Consider the following 25082-nt stretch of genomic DNA (forward strand, 5'->3'; position numbering starts at 1 on the left):
TAAAAAATAAACATACCGACTACATAAAATGTATATAAGCATCATTAATATACCTGATAATGTTGAATGAATCCTAGTTGTCTCTCTAATCATGGATGTAATACTTACTTGATGTAATATTATATTATGGATGTAATAAAATTGGAGAATCACATGACTGTCCTTCCAGGAAATCAGCAATGACCACACTCTTCCACTGCTTTCTCTATTTAGAACTTCTGGGCAATTGTCAACTTTCCAGTTCAACTATGCAGCCCCTTGGCCTTTAGTTATTCTGAGCACACAGTCTATGTATTTTACCTTGCTATGGTCTTCTCAGCCAATGATACCTAAGATAGTATTACCAATGCCCATGCCATATATTAATATTTGTTATTTCTAGTTTCCTACTACTGTAAACAGCAATTGAGTTTACATCTTTGTGCCTAAATTCTCTTTCTTTTGGTATTTTATTTTCTTATAATAAATTCCAAGAGTTTGCAATAATAACTAAAGTGTATAAGCATTCTTGGGCTTCCCTGGTGTCTCAGTGGTAAAGAATCTGCCTGCCAATGCAGGAGATGCAGATTTGATCTCTGGGTCAAGAAGAGTATCTGGAAAAGGAAATGGCAACTCAGTCCAGTGTTCTTGCCTGGGAAATCCCATGAACAGAGGAGCCTGGCGGGCTACAGTCCATGGGGTCACAGAAGAGTCAGACACAACTTAGCAACATAAACATTCTCAGGCTGGGGACGGTTAACTGGAAGGCAGGGCCATCAGTGCTCCCCACATAGTTCATTGGTGAGCTCATTCCATAGCACTTCACCCCCGTGGACAAGCTCTCCAATGTGAGAGGCAGAATGGATGTCCTGAGGGTGATTTGATTTGTTCTTACTGTTAAAACCTTCAGAGAGGTTGAACATTTTAAAAATATTATTATTTATAAATTAAAGTTTCATATATGAATACCCTGATCTTTATCCATTCAGCTACTATGACCTTAGTTTTTTCTTAATGAATTGTATGATTCTCTCTCTTTCACACATGCACACACACACACCCCACAGATTTGTGGAGGATATTAAGTAACATATGAACATGGTACTTTAAACATCATTAGTGAGATAAAACACAAAGATTAAAAAAAAAATCTGTAAAGAAATTCCCCCCCCCAGAGGGTTTATTGATATTATACGTGTTGATACTATAATTTTAAGATTATGATATGCATTGAAAGTGAAAGTGTTAGTTGCTTAGTCATGTCCAACTCTCTGCAACCCCATGGACTGTAGCAGGCCAGACTCTTCTGTCCATGGGATTCTCCAGGCAAGAAAACAAGAGTAGGTTCCTATGCCCTTCTCCAAGGGATATTCTGGACCGAGTGATTGAACCTGGGTCTCCTGGGTTCCCAGATGATGCTAGAGGTAAAGAACCTGCCTGTCAATACAGGAGACATAAGAGACATGGGTTTGATCTTTGAGTTGGGAAGATCCCTGGAGTAGGGGACAGCAACCTACTCCAGTATTCTTGCCTGGAGAATCCCATGGGCTGAAGAGCCTGGCGGGCTACAGTCCATAGGGCCACAAAGAGTCAGACACAACTGAAGTGACTTAGCACACACACATGCTCCTGCATTGCAGGCAGATTCTTTACCATCTGAGCCACCAGGGAAGCCCATGGTATGCATTACATGGTAGAAAATGAATAAATAAACATATAACCGCTATTAAGGTTTTCCAGGTAAGAGAAAGAAGGAGGCAGCATGAAAGTATAAAAAGTCAACATAAACTCTATTATCCTATATGTAAAAATTTATTTCATCATATCTATATGTAGATATGATGAAATTTTCTTTCATCATATGTATATAACAAATCACATATTTCCTATTATATCTGCTACTTCTCCTTCCCTCTATGGGCCCAGAAATATATGTGAAGTAAAAGTATGTGTCTGTATTTAGAGTTTTAGTGTGATTTGTATTCATTTTACTAAACATCTTGTGATTTTTATTGCTGAAGCAAAAAAATCATGCTTGGCCTTTATTCCATCTACGAACTTAACTGTTTTCTTTTAGCTTCTCAACAATTTCTTCAAGGACCCATTCCCAGAAAAATTTTTGGTTCTCTTCAGAAACTGGGTCAATGACCCCGATCCTGCAGTTTGCAAATTGAGCCTTCAGAAAATTGCCAGTATGGCACCAGTTATCAATGAGGTATGCGTGTGTATGTGATTTGTGTCTGCCAGCATTCAGTTATGATCTGAGATTTGATATAACTCAATATCATTACTGGAGAAGGAAATGGCAACCCACTCCAGTAATCTTGCCTAGAAAATCCCATGGACGGAGGAGCCTGGTGTCCATGGGGTTGCAAAGAGTTGGACACAACTGCGCGACACGACAGAGGTTAAAGTGTCTGCCTGGAATGCAGGAGACCAGGGTACGATCCCTGGGTCGGGAAGATCCCCTGGAGAAGGAAATGGCAACCCACTCCAGTGCTCTTGCCTGGAGAATCCCATGGAGGGAGGAGCCTAGTAGGCTACAGTCCATGGGGTTGCAAAGAGTCGGACTACTGACAAAACACTGATTATTTTTAGTTTATACATCACTAAAACAAAACCAAGTCAAGTATTTTATCAATAAGGAAACTGAGTTGAATTGAAAGGATGTGTTGTCAATAGGCTTTATCAACTTATTTATATTTTTCCAGAAGATTATTCACTACACTCAGGACTTACCAAAATTGCCCTACATAAACACTCTTGTTACAGTCTAAACCACGTCTGTAAGTTATTTTTCACTCCAACATACACACATGAATACACATTAATTCCTGTCTCAGAGCATTCGTTCAAGTTTTTTCTTCCTTTATAATACTTTCCTCCTTCACACATTCACATTTTTCTTATTTTTCAATGATTATCTCAAGTCAAATTTCACTGAATATTCTGCTTTCTAGCAGCCTGATCCCTTTCAGAGCCACACCAACTATAAGCAATTGCTTATATAATATTTATATTTTTGGCTCTCTACCTATGACTCTGAAACTAACAGCATCAGCGTCTCTTGGAAACTTGTTAAAAATGCACATTGTCAGGTCCTATCATAGGCCTATGGAATCAGAAATCCTAGAGGTTGTGCCCACCAACCTATGACTTCAAAATTCCTCCAGTGATCCTCAGTTCAGTTTGGTTCAGTCACTCAGTCGTGTCTGATTCTTTGCAAATCCATAGACTGCAGCATGCCAGGCTTCTCTGTCCATCACCAACTCCCGGAGTTGCTTAAAATCATGTCTGTTGAGTTGGTGATGCCATCCAACCAACTCATCCTCTGTTGTCCCCTTCTCATTCTGCATTCTATCTTTCCCAGCAACAGGGTCTTTTCAAATGAGTCGTCAGGTGGCCAAAGTATTGGAGTTTCAGCTTCAGCATCAGTATTCCAATGAATATTCAGGACTGATTTCCTTTAGGATGGACTGGTTTCATCTCCTTGCAGTCCAAGGGACTCTTAAGAGTCTTTTCTAACACCACAGGTCAAAAGCGTCAATTCTTTGGCACTCAGCTTTCTTTATGGTCCAAATCTCTCATCCATAGATGACTACTGGAAAAACCATAGCTTTGACTAGATGGCCCTTTGTCGGCAAAGTAATGTCTCTGCTTTTTAATATGCTGTCTATGTTGGTCATAACTTTTCTTCTAAGGAGTAAGTGTCTTTTAATTTCAAGGCTGCCGTTACCATGTGCAGTGATTTTAGAGCCCAAGAAAATAAAGTCTGTCACTGTTTCCATTGTTTCCCCCATCTATTTGCCATGAAGTGCTGGGACTGGATGCCATGATCTTAGTTTTCTGAATGTTGAGTTTTAAGCCAACTTTTTCACTCTCTTCTCTCACTTTCATCAAGAGGCTCTTTAGTTCCTCTTTGCTTTCTGCCATAAGGGTGGTGTCATCTGTGTATCTGAGGTTATTGATATTTCTCCCTGCAGTCTTGATTCCAGCTTTTACTTCATCCATCCCAGCATTTTGCATGATGTACTCCGCATAGAAATTAAATAAGCAGGGTGACAATATACAGCCTTGACGTACTCCTGATCTGGAACCAGTCTTTTGTTCCATGTCCATTTCTAACTGTTGCTTCTTGACCTGCATACAGATTTCTCAGGAGGCAGGTGAGGTGGTCTGATATCCCCATCTCTTGAAAATTTTCCAGTTTGTTGTGATCCACACAGTCAAAGGCTTTAGCCAGGTGATTCTAATACAGGCTAAACCAGAGAACTACTGTCCTATATCATTTCCCACTGTCATGTGAATACTGCTGGCCTTCCCAGAAGAGTACATCAATGCATACTCCTAAGTTTTGTAATTCACTTGCAAATTCCAAAGTACCTTGCACAATGCTGAGACTGTAGATATTCCATAAATTGTTATTGATTTAACAATAACTTTAATAAATCCTAGTATATCTATTAAGAATAGTCTCTGAAAGCTTAAAGACAGTCAGTGGGCACTCATTTTGCATTTAGAATGAAGTAAGACATAGTTTATTGGCTTTAGAAGTCAGTAGTATGAATTGTAAATAGAAAGTTATTTATTGCCTTGTCTAGTGCTCTGACCAAGAGAGACATAGTAGAAAGTGGTCTGGATTGAGGTTTCACATACCATCTACTAGTAAGGACTCAGTTTTCCTGCATGACACAAGTGTCTCCTGGCTATTACTTTGGCAAATAGTATTTATTTCTTTTACTTCTTTTCTTTCCAGCCTTTCTTTTTCTTTTTTGATGCCTCTTTTTCATGTTCTAATGGCTTGATATTCTGCATGTCTCTGATTTGCAATTGAAGCCCACAACTTAGCTCAGGAGCTCAGTGGCTCTCATGTCCAAACAGGTCATTGTCATCTAGTTTAGGTGTTAGTACTGCCAATGGCATGTTGGTAAATATTTATTAAACAATCAACTCTGTGAAAATAAGGCCACTTATTCCCTGGTGTAAATACTCCCACCATCGCTGATTTCAGTCTATCAAAGGGACATCAGTGAACATGGATCTGGGCAGAGATGCACAGTAGCACATTATTAGTTAATATTTCCACCATACAGATACAATACATGTAAACTTCCTGAAAGGCAGAAAATTTTAGCAAATTTAGCAAAAGAAATAGGAAGAAATGAGTCTTGAGTATTTACTACCATTGTTTTTATTTATTTCTAAATTTTTTTAATTTAAATTTTTAATAGTGACTTTTTTTTGACAATTGATTCCTGTAAGCCAGCCCCAGCACATCACTGCATGCTGCCCAAACTCAGAGGTGTGCATATCAAATGCTACCTCAAGTCTCCTTCTAGTTCCTAATTCCCACTATTTTCTTTCTCTTATACATAGATAGAAAATGTCTGCAGCTTATTAACATCCATCTTGGATGCCTTCCTTTCCAAAGATACGACAGTTGTAATCCGGGCCTTGATAACCCTCAGAAAACTTTTAGACAAACTGGACAAGGTGACCTACTCCTCCCTGTCTACCAGAATTGCCTCCAGCTACTGTCCTCTGATGGATCATGTGAGTTGTGCAGATATGTGAGATCATTAGGTTTCATCATTCAGCTGAAGCACCAGCTAAGGCAATGATATTACATACCAGAATAACTGAACAGAAGGCAGGCAATTTGTGCAGATCTGCCATTTGTTTTTCAGAGATAATAATATTAACCAAGAAAGCTCTAAGTTTGTATATGTGTTTTTACACACTTTAAAAATTTTCAGTTCAGTTCAGTTCAGTCGCTCAGTCGTGTCCGACTATTTGCGACCCCATGAATCGCAGCACACCAGGCCTCCCTGTTCATCACCATCTCCTGGAGTTCACTCAGACTCACGTCCATCAAGTCCATGATGCCATCCAGCCATCTCATCCTCGGTCGTCCCCTTCTCCTCCTGCCCCCAATCCCTCCCAACATCAGAGTCTTTTCCAATGAGTCAACTCTTCACATGAGGTGGCCAAAGTACTGGAGCTTCAGCTTTAGCATCATTCCTTCCAAAGAAATCCCAGGGCTGATCTCCTTCAGAATGGACTGGTTGGATCTCCTTGCAGTCCAAGGGACTCTCAAGAGTCTTCTCCAACACCACAGTTTAAAAGCATCAATTCTTCGGCCCTCAGCCTTCTTCACAGTCCAACTCTCTATTTATTTTTGGCTGTGCTGGGTCTTCCATACTGCTCAGGCTTCTCTCTAGTTGTAGCAAGCAGGGGGCTATACTCTAGTTGCACAGCACAGTCTTCTCACTGTGGTTTCCTCTCCTGTTTCAGAGTATGGGCTTTAGGGCACGTGGGCTTCAGTCGTTGCTGTACATGGGCTCAGTTGCTGTGGCTCCTGGGCTCTAGAGCACAGGCTAATTGTGACTCACAGGCTTAGTTGCTCCGTGGCATGTGAGATCTTCCTGGATCAGGGATCGAACCCATGTCTCCTGCATTGGTAGGCAGATTCTTTACCTCAGAGCCACCAGGAAAGCCCTGTATGTTTGTTTTTAAACTACAGAAGTCTGACCATAGGAAATGAGAGTCAAAATGTAGCCTTTATTCTTAAAGAGGAATTGTAGTTTAGTGACTATATTTGTTAACCCTGAATCTGGAATTTCTAGGTTCAAATCCTTGTGCTGCCACTGACTAGCTGTGAAATCTTGAGCAAGTGGCTCAGTATGTTAGTGCATCATCTGTAAAACAGAGTGAGTAGCAGGCATATTATGGGTATTAGAGTTGACATGTGTAATATCCCAATGAATTTATTATCATAGAAAACATTAATTAGAAAGTCTGTGATCAGAAAGTTGTGTGTTTTGAAAATTCTCATTTTATGGTAAATGTGTAGTATTTATGGCAAATGTATAGTTTATTAAAAATATAGTATTTTAATAAACAAGAACATGTTGGTATGCTATGAGAAATATATTTGTTTTTAAAGACTCCTTTGATGAGTTGTTTGTGAACCAGAGAATTGTGTCATAGTAAATTATCTTGCCAAAATTTGTAACTTCTTACTAGTTCTGCAGATTTCATTGAAAAAGGGCTCAATATTATTAAATTATAAAAAGAGGAAACTTAGTGCCAGAAAAGATTTTAATAAGGACATAATGATAATAATAGTAATAATAACACTGGCTAAAATTTAGTGAGCATTTACTGTACACCAGGTATTATTCTAAGGGATTTACATGGACAATTTCATATAATTCTCTAGACAACTCTCTTGGGCTTCCATTGTGGCTCAGCAGGTAAAGAATCCACCTGCACTATGGGAGACCTGGGTTCAATCGCTGGGTTGGGAAGGTCCCCTGGAGAAGGGAAAGGCTACTCACTACAGTATTCTGGCCTGGAGAATTCCACGGACTGAATAGTCCATGGGTTGCAAAGAGTCGGACATGACTGAGCAACTTTCACTTTCACTAGAAGACAACTCTATTACTATTATCCAGTTTACATATAAGCAAACTGAGGCAAACTGAAGTGAATATTAGGCCAAGTTCATACAGCTGATAATTAGTATGTCCATGTAAATACTTATCTTCAGAATGGAATAATATTTTTGTAAAAACTGGAAGTGATATTATATTTTTTTAAAATTAACCTCTTCCTCTGACTTGTAATTTTTCTCTTCTAGAATCCTTATAATTCAATTCCTATTTGGACTAAGTAAACCCTTGGAAACCTAGTATTATGCCACTACACAAAGAACTCGAGTTGGTATTCAGCAGCAATTCTGTAAAGGCCTCCAGCATTTGAATACATCGTGGTTACATTACCCTAAGTATTTTGATAGAAATTATCTCCAAGTTATATGGATTTTCACGTTATATTTTTCAGTTCAGTTCAGTTGCTCAGTCATGTCCAACTCTTTGCGACCCCATGGACTACAGCATGCCAGGCTTCCCTGTCCATCACCAACTCCCAAAGCTTGCTCAAACTCATGTCCATCAGGTTGGTGATGCCATCCAACCATCTCATCCTCTGTCGTCCCCTTCCCCTCCAGCCTTCAATCTTTCCCAGAATCAGGGTCTTTTCCAATGAGTCAGTTCTTCGCATCAGGTGACCAAAGTATTGGAGTTTCAGCTTCACCATCAGTCCTTCCAATGAATATTCAGGACTGATTTCCTTTAGGATTGACTGGTTTGATCTCCTTGCAGTCCAAGGGACTCTCAAGAGTCTTCTTCAACACCACAGTTCAAAAGCATCAATTCTTTGGCTCTAAGCTTTCTTTATGGTTCAACTGTCACATCCATACATGGCTACTGAAAAAACTATAGCTTTGACTAGATGGACTGTTACTAGCAAAGTAATGTCTCTGCTTTTTAATATGCTGTCTAGGTTGGTCATAGCTTTTCTTCCAAGGAGCAAAAACTATGGATGGAGGCTCATGACATTGTACAGGAGACAGTGATCAAGACCATCCCCAGTCATATCTTTAGTATGTTATTAAATACTATCTTCCTAAATTTAAGAAGCTTACTTTTCACAGGGGATTTTCTTTCATGTAATATGAATTTTGGTAAGTAAGTCTTATTTTAAAATCAGAAGAAGAGGTGACTTCTTAGACCCAAGGCGAATCTTTTCTAAAAACAAACGATAAATATATACACACACATATATACACATCATATATAGTGTATATACATGATATAAATATATATACTATATAGTGCATGTGTGTATATATATACATACTATATGTTAGTATATATGTATAGTGTGTGTGTGTCTATATATCCTCAAATGAGGTCTTTTCCGTGTGCATGTTTTAGGGCAATGAAGGTATTCGGAGTATGGCCATTCACCACTTTGGTCAGTTACTCATGGACATGAGTCAATACACATGGATGCTAAACAATGTGGTTTATGCAGGCTTGGTGCCTCTGATCCTGTTTTTGGAAGATACAGAGGAAAGAGTAGTTAAAGTAAGTCCTGAAATTTTGTTTTTCTTAGTTTTGCAGAGAATCACAGTGTTTTATATAACACCAGATGGAATGGATCTTTACTGACCTTTTTCTGCTTCACAGGCGTGTAAATATACATTAAAAATCTGTGCCTCAGAATTAAAATGGTCAACATCATATTTCCTAAAGGATGAATATTACAATTTTGAGCTGGTGGTGCTCAACATCTGTAATAATCTTGTAAGTGTCCACTCAAGATTTACTACCCTAAGAGTTACAGAAACAATTTTAAAGGATATACAAAGTGGTGAAAAGCATAATGGGCACAAGGTGAATCTAGAAGGACTCTGAAGAGAAGATAATAAATGGACAATTAAATCTAGGGCTTGAGACCAGAGAAAAATTAAACTTTCCCACTTTCTTCTCCTTTACATGGATCATCTATTTTTTCTTCCTCCAACCCACCTACTCTGAGCAGTGTAAAGATGGGTGCAGCATTTCAGATCACCAAAAGAAAAGCTGGAATTAGTTTTCTATGCCTAAATGAGCTGGTTTTCTGAAAATCAGCATAAACTGCAACAATAGACAGGTAGGGATGGAAGGATTTTAACCAAAGGTTGGAAACCCAAAGACTGGATATCATATAACAAGCTAAATAATACCTGCAAGCAAGAGAGTAACATTCCTACATAGAAACCCCCAAGTTTTAACCTGGCCCTGATTTGGTATAAGCAACCAAATTCGTTTCCCTGGAAACCTCTCTGAATTTAGCATATGTGTATTTTCAAGAAGTGAGAGAATTTTTTTCCTTTTTATTTTCAGCTTATTTCTCATCAAAAATACATTAGAAATTTGATATCTGAGACCTTAGGATTCCTGGAGAGTACCAGAACATATCTGAGAAGAGGATCAGTTATTTTACTAGGTAAGTAAAATTCAGTTCTCATTTCCTAATTTGTCTTAACAAGTAAAGAATGGATAGCAGCTAGAAGATGCCTTGAAAAAATTACAGATTTTCTTTGTTTAGGATGGACTCTAATTTTCATGATGGTATCTATAATGAGCAGAAGTTAAAATATATGATGAGAATAGAGTTCTATTTTATAATACACAGCTGAGTATAAGTATGTAATTAAACTATCATACAAAATATTCAACCGGATGAATTTCAAAATTTAAGAAGGTGGCAAACCACTACAGTTCTCCTTTGCTGCTTAAAAATCACCTCTCCCCATTGAAGAATAATACATTTTTTAAAATGCCAGTCTTTAACAGAACATGAACATCTCTAACACAAATTACAACATATGAGTGATAGTCGCTCCATCCTGTTCGACTCTTTGCAACCCACGAACCAGCACCTGCCAGACTCCTTTGTCCATGGAATTCTCCAGGCAAGAATACTGGAGTAGGTTGCCATTCCCTTCTCCAGGGGATCTTCCCAAATCATGGACTGAACCTGGGTCTCCCACATTGCAGGCAGATTCTTTACCATCTGAGCCACCAGGAAAGCCCACAACAGATGAAGAAGAGCTACCAAATTCAATAAAGTTCAAAAAAAGAAAATGTAGAGTTGAGGGAGTACAGTTCGATTCTAAAAGAAGACAACCAAAATTTTTGACCTTGAACAAATCTGACCAACCAGTTTTTTTCCCACTAGCTTCTTACCAGGAAGATCAAAACTAATAATCCTTTATTTGGAATGAGAGGAAGGAGTTCCCATTTGCCATCAGGAAGTACATAGGGCATCAAGGAATGAGAAAATACTTGGTCATATCATACTTGTGGGCTTCCCAGGTAGCTCAGTGGTAAAGAATCCACTTGCAATGCAGGAGACAAATCAAATTTAAAAAAATGTTTCTACAGAGTACTTGAAAATGATAATAATTTTATCCATGAATCTAAAAGTTTTAAAAATAAAGGTCTATAGATATAAGTGCTCAGGAATATATAATGGTAAAATGGGAGCACATGAAAAATAATCTTTCAAAGTATGGTAGGAAGTATAAGAAAAATATATAACCATTATTAAAGAAAACAAAAACTACATTGCAGGCAATGGAAGAAAATACATGGTGTTGATAACCCTGTAAGGGACAAGAGTAAAGGGTTGAGAAATGTTAGCAAAATAAGATGTAAACCAATAAGAAATAGTTTGAAAAGTTAGGGAGTAACAATAGAGAAGACAGATTACAGAAAGATAATATCCCTGAAAAAATAATGAACAATTAAAACAGAAAAAAGTATTCAAAGATAAAATTTAAAAACTAAAAGAATTTTTAATTAAATATACTGAAGATGGTAAAAATTTTCAAGACATATTTTATACAGAATAAAACATTCCTAACAAAGTTATGGGACTTTAGAGTTAAAGAATTCTTTGAACATTTGGGTAAAAAAAGTCACCTATACATTACAAAATAAATTAATCTTCCATTAGACTTCTCCACTTCAGTATTCAACTCTAAAATATAGTAGAATAATACCTACAAATCCTTAGTAGAAAAATATGTGACCAAGGAATTTTAGATCATCAAAATGATGCCGTGCTCTGCTTAGTCATTCAGTCGTATCCGACTCTTTGCAACCCCATGGACGATAGCCCGCCAAGCTGTCTGCCATGGGGATTCTCCAGGCAAGAATACAGTAGTGGGTTGTCATGACCTCCTCCAGGGGATCTTCCCAACCCAGCAGTTAAACCCAGGTGTCTTGCACTGCAAGTGGATTCTTTGCCATCTGAGCCAACAGGGAAGCCCAAGAATACTGGAGTGGATAGCCTATTCCTTCTCCAGGGGAGCTTCCTGATCCAGGAAGCAAATCAGGGTCTCCTACATGGCAGGCAGATTCTTTATCAACTGAGCTACCAGGGAACCTCCAATAAAATTATATCCAACTATAAAGATAATAAAATATTTCTAAAACATAAAAACTCAGCAAAAGTTCATTACCATGAACTCTTAAAGAAAGCATTGATGGATGGAATTCAGCCAACTAAAGAAGGAATGGATAAATTATTGCATAAGAACATCCAGATGTTCAAGCTGGATTTATAAAAGGCAGAGGAACCAGAGATCAAATTGCCAACATTAGCTGGATCATTGAAAAAGCGAGACAGTTCCAGAAAAACAGCTTCTGCTTCAGTGACTACGCCAAAGCCTTTGACTGTGTGGATTACAACAAACTATGGAAATTTCTTAAAGAGATGGGAATATCAGACCACCTGACTTGCACTTTGAGAAATCTGTACGCAGGTCAAGAAGCAACAGTTAGAACTGGACATGGGACAACAGACCGGTTCCAAATCAGGAAAGAACTACAGCAAGGCTGTGTATTGTCACCCTGCTTATTTAACTTATATGCAGAGTATATCCCAAGAATGCAATGGCACCCCACTCCAGTACTCTTGCCTGGAGAATCCCATGGACAGAGGAGCCCCGTGGGCTGCAGTCCATGGGGTTGCTAGGAGTCAGACACGACTGAGCGGACTTCATTTTCACTTTTCACTTTCATGCATTGGAGAAGGAAATGGCAACCCACTCCAGTGTTCTTGCCTGGAGAATCCCAGGGACAGAAGAGCCTGGTGGGCTGCTGTCTATGGGGTCACACAGAGTCGGACACAACTGAAGTGACTTAGCATCAGCAGCAGCAGAGTACATCATGAGAAACGCGGGGCTGTATGAAGCAAAAGCTGGAATCAAGATTCCCAGGAGAAATATCAATAAAGTCAGATATGAAATCGATACCACACTTATGGCAGAAGGCAAAGAAGAACTGAAGAGCCTCTTGATGAAAGTGAAAGAGGAGAGGGAAAAAGTTGGCTTAAAGTTCAACATTCAGAAAACGAAGATCATGGCATCCGGTCCCATCACTTCATGGCAAATAGATGGGGAAACAATGGAAACAGTGACGGACTTTATTTTGGGGGGCTCCAAAATCAATGCAGATGGTGGCTGCAGCCATGAAATTAAAAGACCCTTGCTCCTTGGAAGAAAAGTTATAACCAATGTAGACAGCATATTAAAAAGCAGAGACATTACTTTGCCAACAAAGGTCCATCTAGTCAAACCTATGGTTTTTCCAGTAGTCATGTATGGATGTGGGAGCTGGACTATAAAGAAAGCTGAGCACTGAAATTGATGCTTTTGAACTGTGGTGTTGGAGAAGACTCTTGAGAGTCCCTTGGACTACAAAGAGATCCAACCAGTCAATCCTAAAGGAAATCAGTCCTGACTATTCATTGGAAGGATTAATGCTGAAGCTGAAACTCCAATATTTTGGCTACCTGATGTGAAGAGCTGACTCATTTGAAAAGACCCTGATGCCAGGAAAAATTGAAGGTGGGAGGAGAAGGGGACGACAGAGGATGAGATGGTTGGATGGCAACACCAACTCAATGGACATGAGTTTGAGTAAACTCTGGGAGTTACTGATAGACAGGGAGGCCTGGCACGCTGCACTCCATGGGATCAAAAAAAATTGGACATGACTGAGCGACCGAACTGAAGTGTAGAACATACAGTATATGCTTAACAGTAGGACTTCCAGCTCCCAATCCATTTTTTACTATTTTTTAAATTTCTCCATGCCTCTGAAAACTGACCTCTGAGTTTTATATCCCCCAGGCTCCCTTCTCTGCTTACTTCAGGTTCATATAGCATTTAGTGTCCATTAATGTGAGATACCAAGGGAACGTTTCATGCAAATATGGGCTCGATAAACGACAGAAATTGTATGGACCTAACAGAAGCAGAAGATATTAAGAAGAGATGGCAAGAATACACAGAAGAACTGTACAAAAAAGATCTTCACGACCAGGATAATCATGATGGTGTGATCACTCACCTAGAGCCAGACATCCTGGAATGTGAAGTCAAGTGGGCCTTAGAAAGCATCACTACGAACAAAGCTAGTGGAGGTGATGGAAGTCCAGTTGAGCTATTTCAAATCCTGAAAGATGATGCTGTGAAAGTGCTGCACTCAATATGCCGGCAAATTTGGAAAACTCAGCAGTGGCCATAGGACTGGAAAAGGGCAGTTTTCATTCCAATCCCTAAGAAAGGCAATGCCAAAGAATGTTCAAACTACCGCACAATTGCACTCATCTCACATGCTAGTAAAGTAATGCTCAAAATTCTCTAAGCCAGGCTTCAGCAGTACATGAATGGTGAACTTCCTGATATTCAAGCTGGTTTTAGAAAAGGCAGAGGAACCAGAGATCAAATTGCCAACATCCGCTAGATCATGGAAAAAGCAAGAGAGTTCCAGAAAAACATCTATTTCTGCTTTATTGACTATGCCAAAGCCTTTGACTGTATGGATCACAGTAAACTGTGGAAGATTCTTCAAGAGATGGGAATACCAGACCACCTGACCTGCCTCTTGAGAAATCTGTATGCAGGTCAGGAAGCAACAGTTAGAACTGGACATGGAACAACAGACTGGTTCCAAACAGGAAAAGGAATATGTCAAGACTGTATATTGTCACCCTGCTTATTTAACTTCTATGCAGAGTACATCATGAGAAACCCTGGACTGGAAGAAAGACAAGCTGGAATCAAGATTGCCGGGAGAAATACCAATAACCTCAGATATGCAGATGACACCACCCTTATGACAGAAAGTTAAGAACTAAAAAGCCTCTTGATGGAAGTAAAAGAGGAGAGCGAAAAAGTTGGCTTAAAGCTCAACATTCAGAAAACGAAGATCATGGCATCCGGTCCCATCACTCCATGGGAAATAGATGGGGAAACAGTGCAAACAGTGTCAGACTTTATTTTGGGGGGCTCTAAAATCACTGTAGATGGTGACTGCAGCCTTGAAATTAAAAGACACTTACTCCTTGGAAGAAATGTTATGACCAACCTAGATAGCATATTCAAAAGCAGAGACATTACTTTGCTGACTAAGGTCCGTTTAGCCAAGGCTATGTTTTTTCCAGTAGTCATGTATGGATGTGAGAGTTGGACTTTGAAGAAGACTGAGCACCGAAGAATTGATGGTTTTGAACTGTGGTGTTGGAAAAGACTCTTGAGAGTCCCTTGGACTGCAAGGAGATCCAACCAGTCCATTCTGAAGGAGATCAGCCCTGGGATTTCTTTGGAAGGAATGATGCTAAAGCTGAAGCTCCAGTACTTTGGCCACCTCATGCGAAGAGATGACTCACTGGAAAAGACTCTGATGCTGGGAGGGATTGTGGGCAGGAGGAGAAGGGGACAACCGAGGATGAGATGGCTGGATGGCATCACGGACTTGATGGACGTGAGTCTGAGTGAACTCCGGGAGATGGTGATGACAGGGAGGCCTGGCGTGCTACGATTCATGGGGTCACAAAGAGTTGGACACAACTGAACAACTGAACTGAACTTAACTGGACTGAACAACTGAACTCAACTAAACTGAACTGGGCAACTAAACACGACATAGCAATTAATCTTTACAAATCCCTAAGAAAAGAAACAACCCACTAGGAAAATGGGCAAAATATATGAAAAAATTTATTTGGTTCATATACATAAAATTTTCACAGCTTCATTCAAAAGATGATGCAAACTGAATTGATAAGGTGTTTCCATCTATCAAACTGACAAAGAACAAAAAAGTTTATACTCTACAGTTCTGTCCAGGTTGCAGGAACTAGGCAATCACATTACTGGTTAGTGTAAATAGCTACAATCTCTAAGAACAGTTTGGCAATATCCATCCGAATGTGAGATGCATGTTCTTTTGACTCAATGATCTCCTCCCAAGAGAATTTATCCTCCAATATATTCACATATGAGAAGTGATATGTGTATGTAGATATTCATTGCATCATTGGATTTATAATTCATCATTCTTAGCATGTGGTTTTTGTCCTTCTTTGTCTTTTCTGATTAACTTTAGCATTTTAGCAGTATTATGTGTGTGTTAGTCACTCAGTCATGTCTGACTCTTTGTGACCCCATGGACTGTAGCCCACCAGGCTCCTCTGTCCATGGGGTTTTCCAGGCAAGAATACTGGAGTGGGTTGCCTTTTCCTTCTCCAGAGGATATTCCCAACCAAGGAATCGAATCCAGGTCTCCTGCATTGCAGACAGTATTAGCAGCATTACACCAAGACATAAGCAAAATCATAAAGGGCAAAAGGTGTCACTGGGTTAATCTAATTATGGCTTAAACAAGATAGCAGCTGGTTTCTTTCTCATTTACCAATACTAGTGTAAGTAGACTAGGGCCAGTTCTTTTGTTGCTCTTGTATTCTCATCATACAGTTTCCTACATCAGAGCCAAGATGTTTGCTCTAGCTCCTGCCACCACTTCTATGTAACAATCAACTGGAAAGGGAAATATATCAAGAGGACACAGCCATCTCTGTAAAGAGTGAATATAACCTACTAAATGATCATTTGCCCAGAACATAGACATGCCGCCATACCTAGCTGCAGAGAAGTCTTGAAAGTCTAGTCATCTGCTCAACAACCATGTGTCCAGCTAAAACTCACTTTAGTTTTACTAAGAGAACTAAAGATAAAGAAGTAATTTTTTTAATTAAATGCTAAGAAAATTTATTTGATGTTGTATTATATGGGAACATTATAATATAGCTTCCTTTCATTATGTAAGCTTATCATTTATCTGTAATTCACATTTTATTAAAATAACCAGTAAGAAAAACTGAAGCAATTAATAATGTAAATTGTTCATCATTAAAATAAAATGAAAGCTAATTCATAAGATAATATAAGAAAACTAATATTATTATTATTACTAACAATTGCTTCATATTACATATTTCCAAAACCTTAGCATTGTCCTGTTACTTTTCTGCTACCTCACTGTCCATTGAACAACAAACTAAGTTCTATACAATCAAACTATTATTAACAGATTAACAGTATCTGTTAAAGCAGAATATTTTATCTAACTTTATCATTAACTTCTCTCTCTTGAAAAAGTATTTGTACATTGTGAATAATTGATCTGATAATATTCATAGTGCCATACTTTAATCATTTTTGCTATGGACTGAGATTTTTTTTTCCCCATCCCATTTATTCCCTTAAAATCTCATTTATTTCCTGTAGAATCCCTATTTGCCCCTCCCCACACACTAAGTTCAATTCAGTTTAGTCACTCAGTCATGTCCAACTCTTTGTGACCGCATGGGCTGCAGCATGCCAGGCTTCCCTGTTCATCACCAACTCCTGGAGCTTACTCAAACTCATGTCCATCAAGTCAGTGATGCCATCCAACCATCTCATCCTCTGTTGCCCCCTTCTCCTCCCACCTTCAATCTTTCCCAGCATCAGGGTCTTTTTTAGTGATTCAGTTCTTCACATGAGGTGGCCAAAGTATTGGAGTTTCAGCTTCAACATCAGTCCTTCCAGTGAAATTCAGGACTGATTTCCTTTAGGATGGACTGGTTGGATCTCCTTGCAGTCCATGGGACTCTCAAGAATCTTCTCCAACACCACAGTTCAAAAGCATCCATTCTTTGGTGCTCAGCTTTCTTTATAGTCCAACTCTCACACCCATACATGACTACTGGAAAAACCCTAGCTTTGACTAGATCGACCTTTATTGGCAAAGTAATTTGACAATAGAGACGATTAGTACTCTCTAGCATAGGAAATTTTCATTCGTTTATTTGTACCCTCCATCTAACTCTAAAAGGAATTACACTGGATTACAAAATTAAGCAAAACTATGCCAGTTAAGGATACCTCCACAACACAGGGCTTTGTCTTTAAGCATTAGTCTTAAATTCTTTTTTTTTTTTTTTTAGTCTTAAATTCTTAAGCCCATGTTCCACCTGTCAATGAGAATATCCCAAGTTTTATTATCTGTAAATCATACTATCAAAATAATATATTGCTGTGATTTTTGTGATCCCTATTTTGACTGAGGTAGGGGCAATGTGAAATATTGGTGAGAATATATAAGCTTCCACTGAAATCTCAGAATGAATACCCACTGGCCATGTGACCTTCACCAAATTTCTTTATCCCTATGAATTTTTATCAGGCTTCCCTGGTGGCTCAATGGTAAAGAATCTGCCTGCCAATGCAGGAGATGCAGGTTTGATCCTTGGGTTGGGAAGATGCCCTGGAGAAGGAATCGGCAACCTATTCCTGTCTTCTTGCCTGGAGAATTCCATGGACAGAGGAGCCTGGTGGGGCTACAGTCCATGAGGTCACAAAAGAGTCAGACATGACTTAGCAGCTAAACAACAATAACATCAATTTTTATGATGTGTAAAAGGAAGATAATAAGAATATCAACAAAAATATTTTTAAGTCTATCTGAAAACATTTAAAAGCTTTTATAAAGGCAGTAAAGAGTAGAAAAACTAAAAGAAGTAGGCCTGATACTTGAGGGTTATTTTCCTTTATAGATTTTCCAATTCTAATTTCAAAAAGGGTAGTGGGAGGCTGATAAACTATGAAGAAATTTTACCTGTTTCACTGAACCAGTGGAACAAAACTTGGAGTGGATTGACAATGAGGAGGGATCCTAGTAAAAACACCCAAGTTTTCCACTTGATCCCTGATGTCTCTACCCTACAAGTAAGAGTAAACTAAAAATATACCAGCCCTTATAATTATTGAATCTTTGAATATCTAACTCCATGGTGGAATTAAAGAGATATACTTCTAGCCTAACTGCGTGCCAAAAACGCAAAAACAAATCCTCTCTGGGAGAAGATAAAATGCCCAGAAACTAACAGTATCGACACAAACCTGTATACACTATAACTGATATTTAATTTTTAAAAATCATTTAGATTTTTTTAATTACAAGCAAGAACCGTAGAAACAGAATCTAGTATATGCAGTTATTCAACTTTATCAGGTATGAAGTTTTAAATAAATATGATTAGTATGTTCAAAAGATTACACAATGAGATAGAATGCAGATCTCAATGAATGAAGTTAGCAGCATATTAGAAAGAACTGAAATGAGATTAAGAGAATTAGAAATGTCAGAATAAACCAACACAACATTGTACTTATCCTTCAATTTATAATAAATAAATTTAGGAAGAGAAAAAAAGAAATGTCAGAATAAAATATTCAGCCTCAAGATCAAAACTTGAAAAGATAAAAATGGAAAATATGAAAAGAGCATAAGAACATGAGATATGGTTAAAAGGCCTAATATACACTTCCATGAGGATAGGGGGAAAAATGAGACTAAATATTTAAAGAGATAATGACCAAGAATTTCCCAAATAAGGTAATAACAAGAAATAAAATGGATGTTTGGAAAAAAAGAAAATAAAACTTCCAAAATTGGCAGATAAATAATTGAGTATTTAGAACACTGGAAAGAATTCAGAAAAACTATAGGAATTAAATCTAGCAAGTTTTCTATATATAATACCAACATACAGAAATCAACTCAGTTTCTACACACTTAACAATAAATACTAGAAAATTAATCTTTTAATGCCTAATACATTGCACCAAAATTTATCAAATATCCCAAAATAAAACTAAGGAAAGAGGTACAAGACTGATACATAAACATACACACACAAAACAAAACAAAACTAGAAAATTCTGAGAAGTTTTTAAAAAATACTTAGAGTGATATATCATGTTAATGGATTAAATGTTTAATATTGTAACATGGTCAGCTCTCCTCAACTTGATCGGTATATTTGATACAACCCCAAACAAAATTTTACCAGCAGTTTTGGGTGTGTATGTATATGAAATATGAGAAGTTGATTCTAATTTTTACATGAAAATTTAAGGATTTGAGAATAGCCAACACAAAGTTGAAGAATTTATACCATCAGATATCAAGACCCATCATATATTAAGGTATGGCACAATGATAGAATGGAGTTAAGACACTGACCCTCACACAATTTTTGATGTAAATGATCCTACAAAGCAATAGGAAAGGACTTTTTTTTTCCTCTCTTAATAGTGCTTGATTAATCAACCCCTATTTTATGCCATATAATTTCAGTTGAATTTGAAATTCAAAAATGTGAAAGGGTAAAACAATAAAGTTTCTAGAAGTAAATATGAGAGAATATCTTTATGACCTTGCGGCTACTGCTAAGTCGTTTCAGTCATGTCCGACTCTGTGTGATCCCATAGACGGCAGCCCACCAGACTCCCTCTTCCCTGGGATTCTCCAGGCAAGAACACTGGAGTGGGTTGCCATTTCCTTCTCCAATGCATGAAAGTGAAAAGTGACAGTGAAGTCGTTCAGTCGTGTCCAACTCTTCGCGACCCCATGGACTGCAGCCTACCAGGCTTCTCTGTCCATGGAATTTTCCAGGCAAGAGTACTGGAGTGGGGTGCCATTGTTTCTTATCAGGACCCCAAAATTCACTAATTGTAAATTGGACTGCAATAAGATTAGAGGACTTCTCTCGTGGACCAGCAGTTAAGAATCCCACCTGCCAATGCAAGCGTCACAGGTTTGAGCCCTGGTCTGGAGAGATACCACATGGCTCAGGACAACTAAGCCAACGTGCCACAGCTGTGGACCCTGTGCTCTAGAGCTTGTGATCCACAAGAGAAGCCACCATGAGATGCCCCCACTAGCCACAACTAGAGAAAAACTCCTGCACAGCAGCAAAGATCCAGCACAGCCAAAAAATAAATAATTCTGCTCATCAAAAAGAAAAGTACAAATGGAAAATTTTTCCCTGGGGTAGGAGAAAATATTTGTAATAGGTGTAATATTTTTAAAAGACTAGTAACCAGAATTTAAAATGCCCAAAAATAAATAATTTTAAAACAACTCAATAGAAAAACAGGCAAGAGACATACGGAACAGACATTTTGCAAAAGAAATATACAACTGTATATCCAATATACAAAATTATATATCTAATTATATATTAAATATATATATAATTATATATCCAATTTGTGTATCCAATATAATAATACCACCAAACCCATGAGATTGACTGAAAGATTGACTAACAATTATCAAGTGTTAGAGAGGATGGAGAGCAGTAGAAATGTTCATACAATGCTGGTAGGAGTGAAAATTGGTAATCACCTTGGCAACCCTTCTGCAGTAATGATTAAAGGTGACCATAAGCATATTCATTAGCTAGTAAGTCCACTCCTAGCTATATACCAAACAGTAATGCATATAAATCTACACCAAAGTTCATGTACAAGAATGCCCACAATAACATCACTATTCATAATAGCCTCAAATTAAAAACAATACATTGTCCATCATAAGCAGAATGGCTAAAACGTGATGCATTAATAAGATGGCATATCATACAAAAAGCATTCAGAAAACTCTTTCTGTGAAGAACCAGATAGGAAACATTTCAGGCTTTGAATACCAGGCTCTGTGGCAACTACTCAACTCTGCTGTTTGTAGGGTGAGAAAAGCTGGAGATGATCCATAAGCAAATAAGCCTATAAGCATGGCTCTGTTTCGAGAGAACATTGCTAACCTCTGTCATGTAGCAATGGAAATGAATGAACTATTGCTATGTTTAAAAACAGGATGAATCTCACAATGTAGTGTTGAGCAAAAGAATATATTCTGAAAGCTGAAGGAGGAAATTGGGAAGGGCATAAAGGCGGCTCCTAGGATATGGTAATATTCTATTTAAAGGCCTAGGTGGTAGCTACAAGTATTCACTCTGGTCATTTATTAAGGTGTACAAATGTGATTTGTGCACATTTATACACACACATATATCTCAATAAAGATTTATTAATTATTTTAAATCACTAATAGATTATTCAAGAATAATCTAGAGATATTTTGCTTTGAAAAAAGCACTGAAGGTAGATAATATCAGATAATGTATTTTCATAATGTATTTTGGGATAACTTTAATTTTAATTTGTGCATAGGGTACTTGGCAAAATTGGGTGGCCATTTACTGCTCAGAGATGAAATTGATGTCATGCTTGAGGGTAAGTGTTGAAATTATAATGAAATCTTTATATATAGGCCTAAATAACTTCCCTATTTGTGATTCCATTTATATCTGAGCTCTATAGTGATGCCAGGGATACGAGAGTACTACAGAGGTAGTTAGGTGGTTAAGGGGAAATCAGTAGAAGGACTGGGTTAAGGGACATCTTTCTTTACTTTTTATTCTTTCCCTCTATCTTTCTCTCTCTGCTTCAATCTCTCCATCTACCCCTCTCATTATCTGAGACCTAGCTATCATCCTAGAATCCTTAGGAACTACAGAGAGTTAAGAATTCAATCACTCATTAATTCGTTCAACAAATATTTATCTGGCATCTACTATATGACAGCACTATTCTAAGAGCAGGACATACAGCAGCAGACAAAGCAAAGTCCCTTTCCTTAGAGAATTTACATTTTAGGAGATAGCAATATATACCTGCATCAGAAGAGCTTCTCTGATAGCTCAGTTGGTAAAGAATCCACCTGCAATACAGGAGACCCTGGTTTGATCCCTGGTTTGGGAAGATCCCCTGGAGAAGGGAAAGGCTACCCACTCCAGTATTCTGGCCTGGAGAATTCCATGAACTATATAGTCCATGAGGTCACAAAGAGTCAGACATGACTGAGTGACTTGGGCTTCCCTGATAGCTCATTTGGTAAAGAATCCACCTGCAATGCAGGAGACCTCAGTTCTATTCCTGGGTTGGGAAGATCCACTGGAGAAGGGATAGGCTACCCACTCCAGTATTCTTGGGCTTCCCTGGAAGCTCAGCTGGTAAAGAATCCACCTGCAATGTGGGAGACCTGGATTCAATCTGGGTTTTGAAGATCCCTTGGAAAAGGGAAAGGCTACCCATTCCAGTATTCTGGCCTAGAGAATTCCATGGACTATAGGGTGGCAAAGACTCGGATACGACTGAGTGATTTTCACTTTCACTTTTCAATACTTATTCTATCAACATGTTTGGATCTCTCTCGGCCTCTGCCTATTTCCCCTTCAGGATCAGAATTTCAAACAGGTTACAGCAGAAAATAGGGTGGCTGCCTTCCTTCCTTCTTTTGGTAACAAACTATATTGAAGAGCCATTTTAGATTAGTAGAAACACTGAGTGGAAGATGGAGATTTCCTGTATACCTCCTGCCCCCACACATGCACAGCTTCCTCCTGTTACCAACATCTCCCAGCAGAGTGGCATATTTGTTACAATTGATGAACCTACATTGACACATCATTTTCTTCCTTCATTTTTTCATTCACTCATATTTATTAACAGCCTGCTAAATGCTAAGCACTCTCTCCATGTTACTCAGATATTTTTGCTCTCTTCCTCCTCCTTCTGTTCCTTCTCTTTTTCTCTCATTTCTACATCTATCTGTTTTTTCCTTCTCTATTTCTTTTTATTAAGAAAGAAAATAATAACTTCCCACAAGCTCAGCATCTGGATATAATGATATTTGCATTTTGGTATATATTTAATTGCAAGTATTTTTAAAGAATATAAACTATTATGTATTTATTTTTTAACTATCATAATTGTTTTATAATTTTTTCACTTACTCATGTCATAAACATCTTTTCATGCTAAGAAACATGAGTCTACATCATCATGTTAACATGTATGTCCTATTTGGCTTTATGATATTACATTAATAACTTTAAGCCCTTTCCTGCTGATGAACATTTAGACTGATTCTACTTTTTTCATTATTCTGAGCAATATTGAGCCTATTCATGAATATATATTTATGCTGTCTAGCAGAATGCTCAACACGTAAATATGCCCTCAGCACATAACGAGGTCCAGTGAGGACAGAAGACAAAAACTTCCTGGATGCTATTTGTCTAAGTAACAAAAATTAGGGCAGCGGGGCTCCTGTGAAAAATGGTGAGACTGTTTTGAGTCTGAGAGCTTCTCAGACTGTGAAAGCAATGTTTTGAATTAATGGCCTTTCTACTGTTACAGCTATTGACCGAGTGATTCGGGATGAAGATCCTGTGATCAGGGAGTTGGCAGAAAAAACAAACAAAATTTTTATGGAAATAGCGTATAAATTGACTACCTCAAATATTAAACAAAGCTTCCAAAGACTGTCTAACTTCTTCTACTTAAAAAAATTGAAGCTTCTTTATAATTATAACCCGACCAAGGACCCGACAGGCAGTCCTATGGGGATTAAAGAAATCAGGAATGATAAAGAAGCCGTCATAAATGATAATTATGAAGATGGATTGGTAAAGAATGAAGGTGCATCGGTAAAGAATGCAAAGTTCCCCAGTGCCTTGGAGCACTCCTCATAAGAGAAATGATTTCCTTTCTCCCTTGATAACTGGAGTCCTTTTTAGATATTTTTGTGAAGGATTCAAGAAACTTTTATAGTCTCTTCTTGATCCTCTACTCAAATGTAGAAATGTACAGCCTCTCTCTGTCTGACAATGATTAAAAAGCCTTACTTCTTCAAAACCACTAATAAAACTGAAAAAACATATAAGCAAAGTGTTTGATGAGAAACTCTTGGAGCTAGATACGGTCAGTACTTACCTACTGAACATCTTCTAAGTGCCAGACACTGTGTGGGAATATCTGGATGATGTCAACAAGGTTCCCATCCTCAGGAAGACACACAGTATTGTTCTTTCCATCCTGCACTGAATGCTGCCTGTTGTTGTTCAGTTCCTAAGTCATGTCCAACTCTGTGACCCCATGGACTACAGCATGCCAGACTCCTCTGTATTTCACTATTTCCCAGAGTTTGTTCAAACTCATGTCCATTGAATCAGTGATGCTCTCTAACCATCTCATCCTCTGCTGCCCCCTTTTCATTTTACCTTCAATCTTTCCCAGCATCAGGTCTTTTCCAATGCCTCAGCTCTTCCCATCGGGCAGCCAAAGTATTGGAGCTTAAGCATGAGTCTTTCCAATGAATATTCAATGTTGATTTCCTCCAGAATTGATTGGTTTGATCTCCTTGTGCAGTATTTACAAAGGAAGAAACAGCGTTGTAGGGGAAGAAGATTGAGAGCAGGCAAACTATTCCAGGTAGAGATATTGAGGCAAGAAGAGTGTTGGGGGAAGCTGGAGAGTTTCTTGTGGAAACAGATGGTTAAGGAGAGAAGAATAAGTAGAGTTGAAACCTGAGGGGAAGAGTGTGCTCTGCTAATGGCTTTAAACTTTTTGAAATGAAAACTGCATAATCAACATAGTTAGTGGTCCCCATTGCCATCAGGATCCAGTTTAACACTTGACTCTGGTTTATAAGAAAGTTGATATATAAATGCTGACCTGCAGT

The 25082-nt window shown here is 38.2% G+C and overlaps 1 protein-coding gene across 1 annotated transcript in view; it reads left to right on the forward strand.

The window, feature by feature from the left end:
- MROH9 (maestro heat like repeat family member 9) overlaps positions 1 to 24281 on the forward strand; it is a 94808-nt gene extending 70527 nt beyond the window's left edge. Inside the window, exons 17-23 of the mRNA XM_069545094.1 lie at positions 2057 to 2194; positions 5356 to 5532; positions 8760 to 8912; positions 9015 to 9131; positions 9714 to 9816; positions 21728 to 21790; positions 23759 to 24281. Coding sequence (XP_069401195.1) covers positions 2057 to 2194; positions 5356 to 5532; positions 8760 to 8912; positions 9015 to 9131; positions 9714 to 9816; positions 21728 to 21790; positions 23759 to 24093 — 1086 coding nt within the window. The 3' untranslated portion in view covers positions 24094 to 24281. The remainder of the gene's footprint in view (positions 1 to 2056; positions 2195 to 5355; positions 5533 to 8759; positions 8913 to 9014; positions 9132 to 9713; positions 9817 to 21727; positions 21791 to 23758) is intronic.
- The last annotated feature ends 801 nt before the right edge of the window (positions 24282 to 25082 follow it).

The sequence above is a fragment of the Ovis canadensis genome, chromosome 12 (genome assembly GCF_042477335.2).
Source record: "Ovis canadensis isolate MfBH-ARS-UI-01 breed Bighorn chromosome 12, ARS-UI_OviCan_v2, whole genome shotgun sequence".
In the NCBI taxonomy this organism is placed as follows: Eukaryota; Metazoa; Chordata; class Mammalia; order Artiodactyla; family Bovidae; genus Ovis; species Ovis canadensis.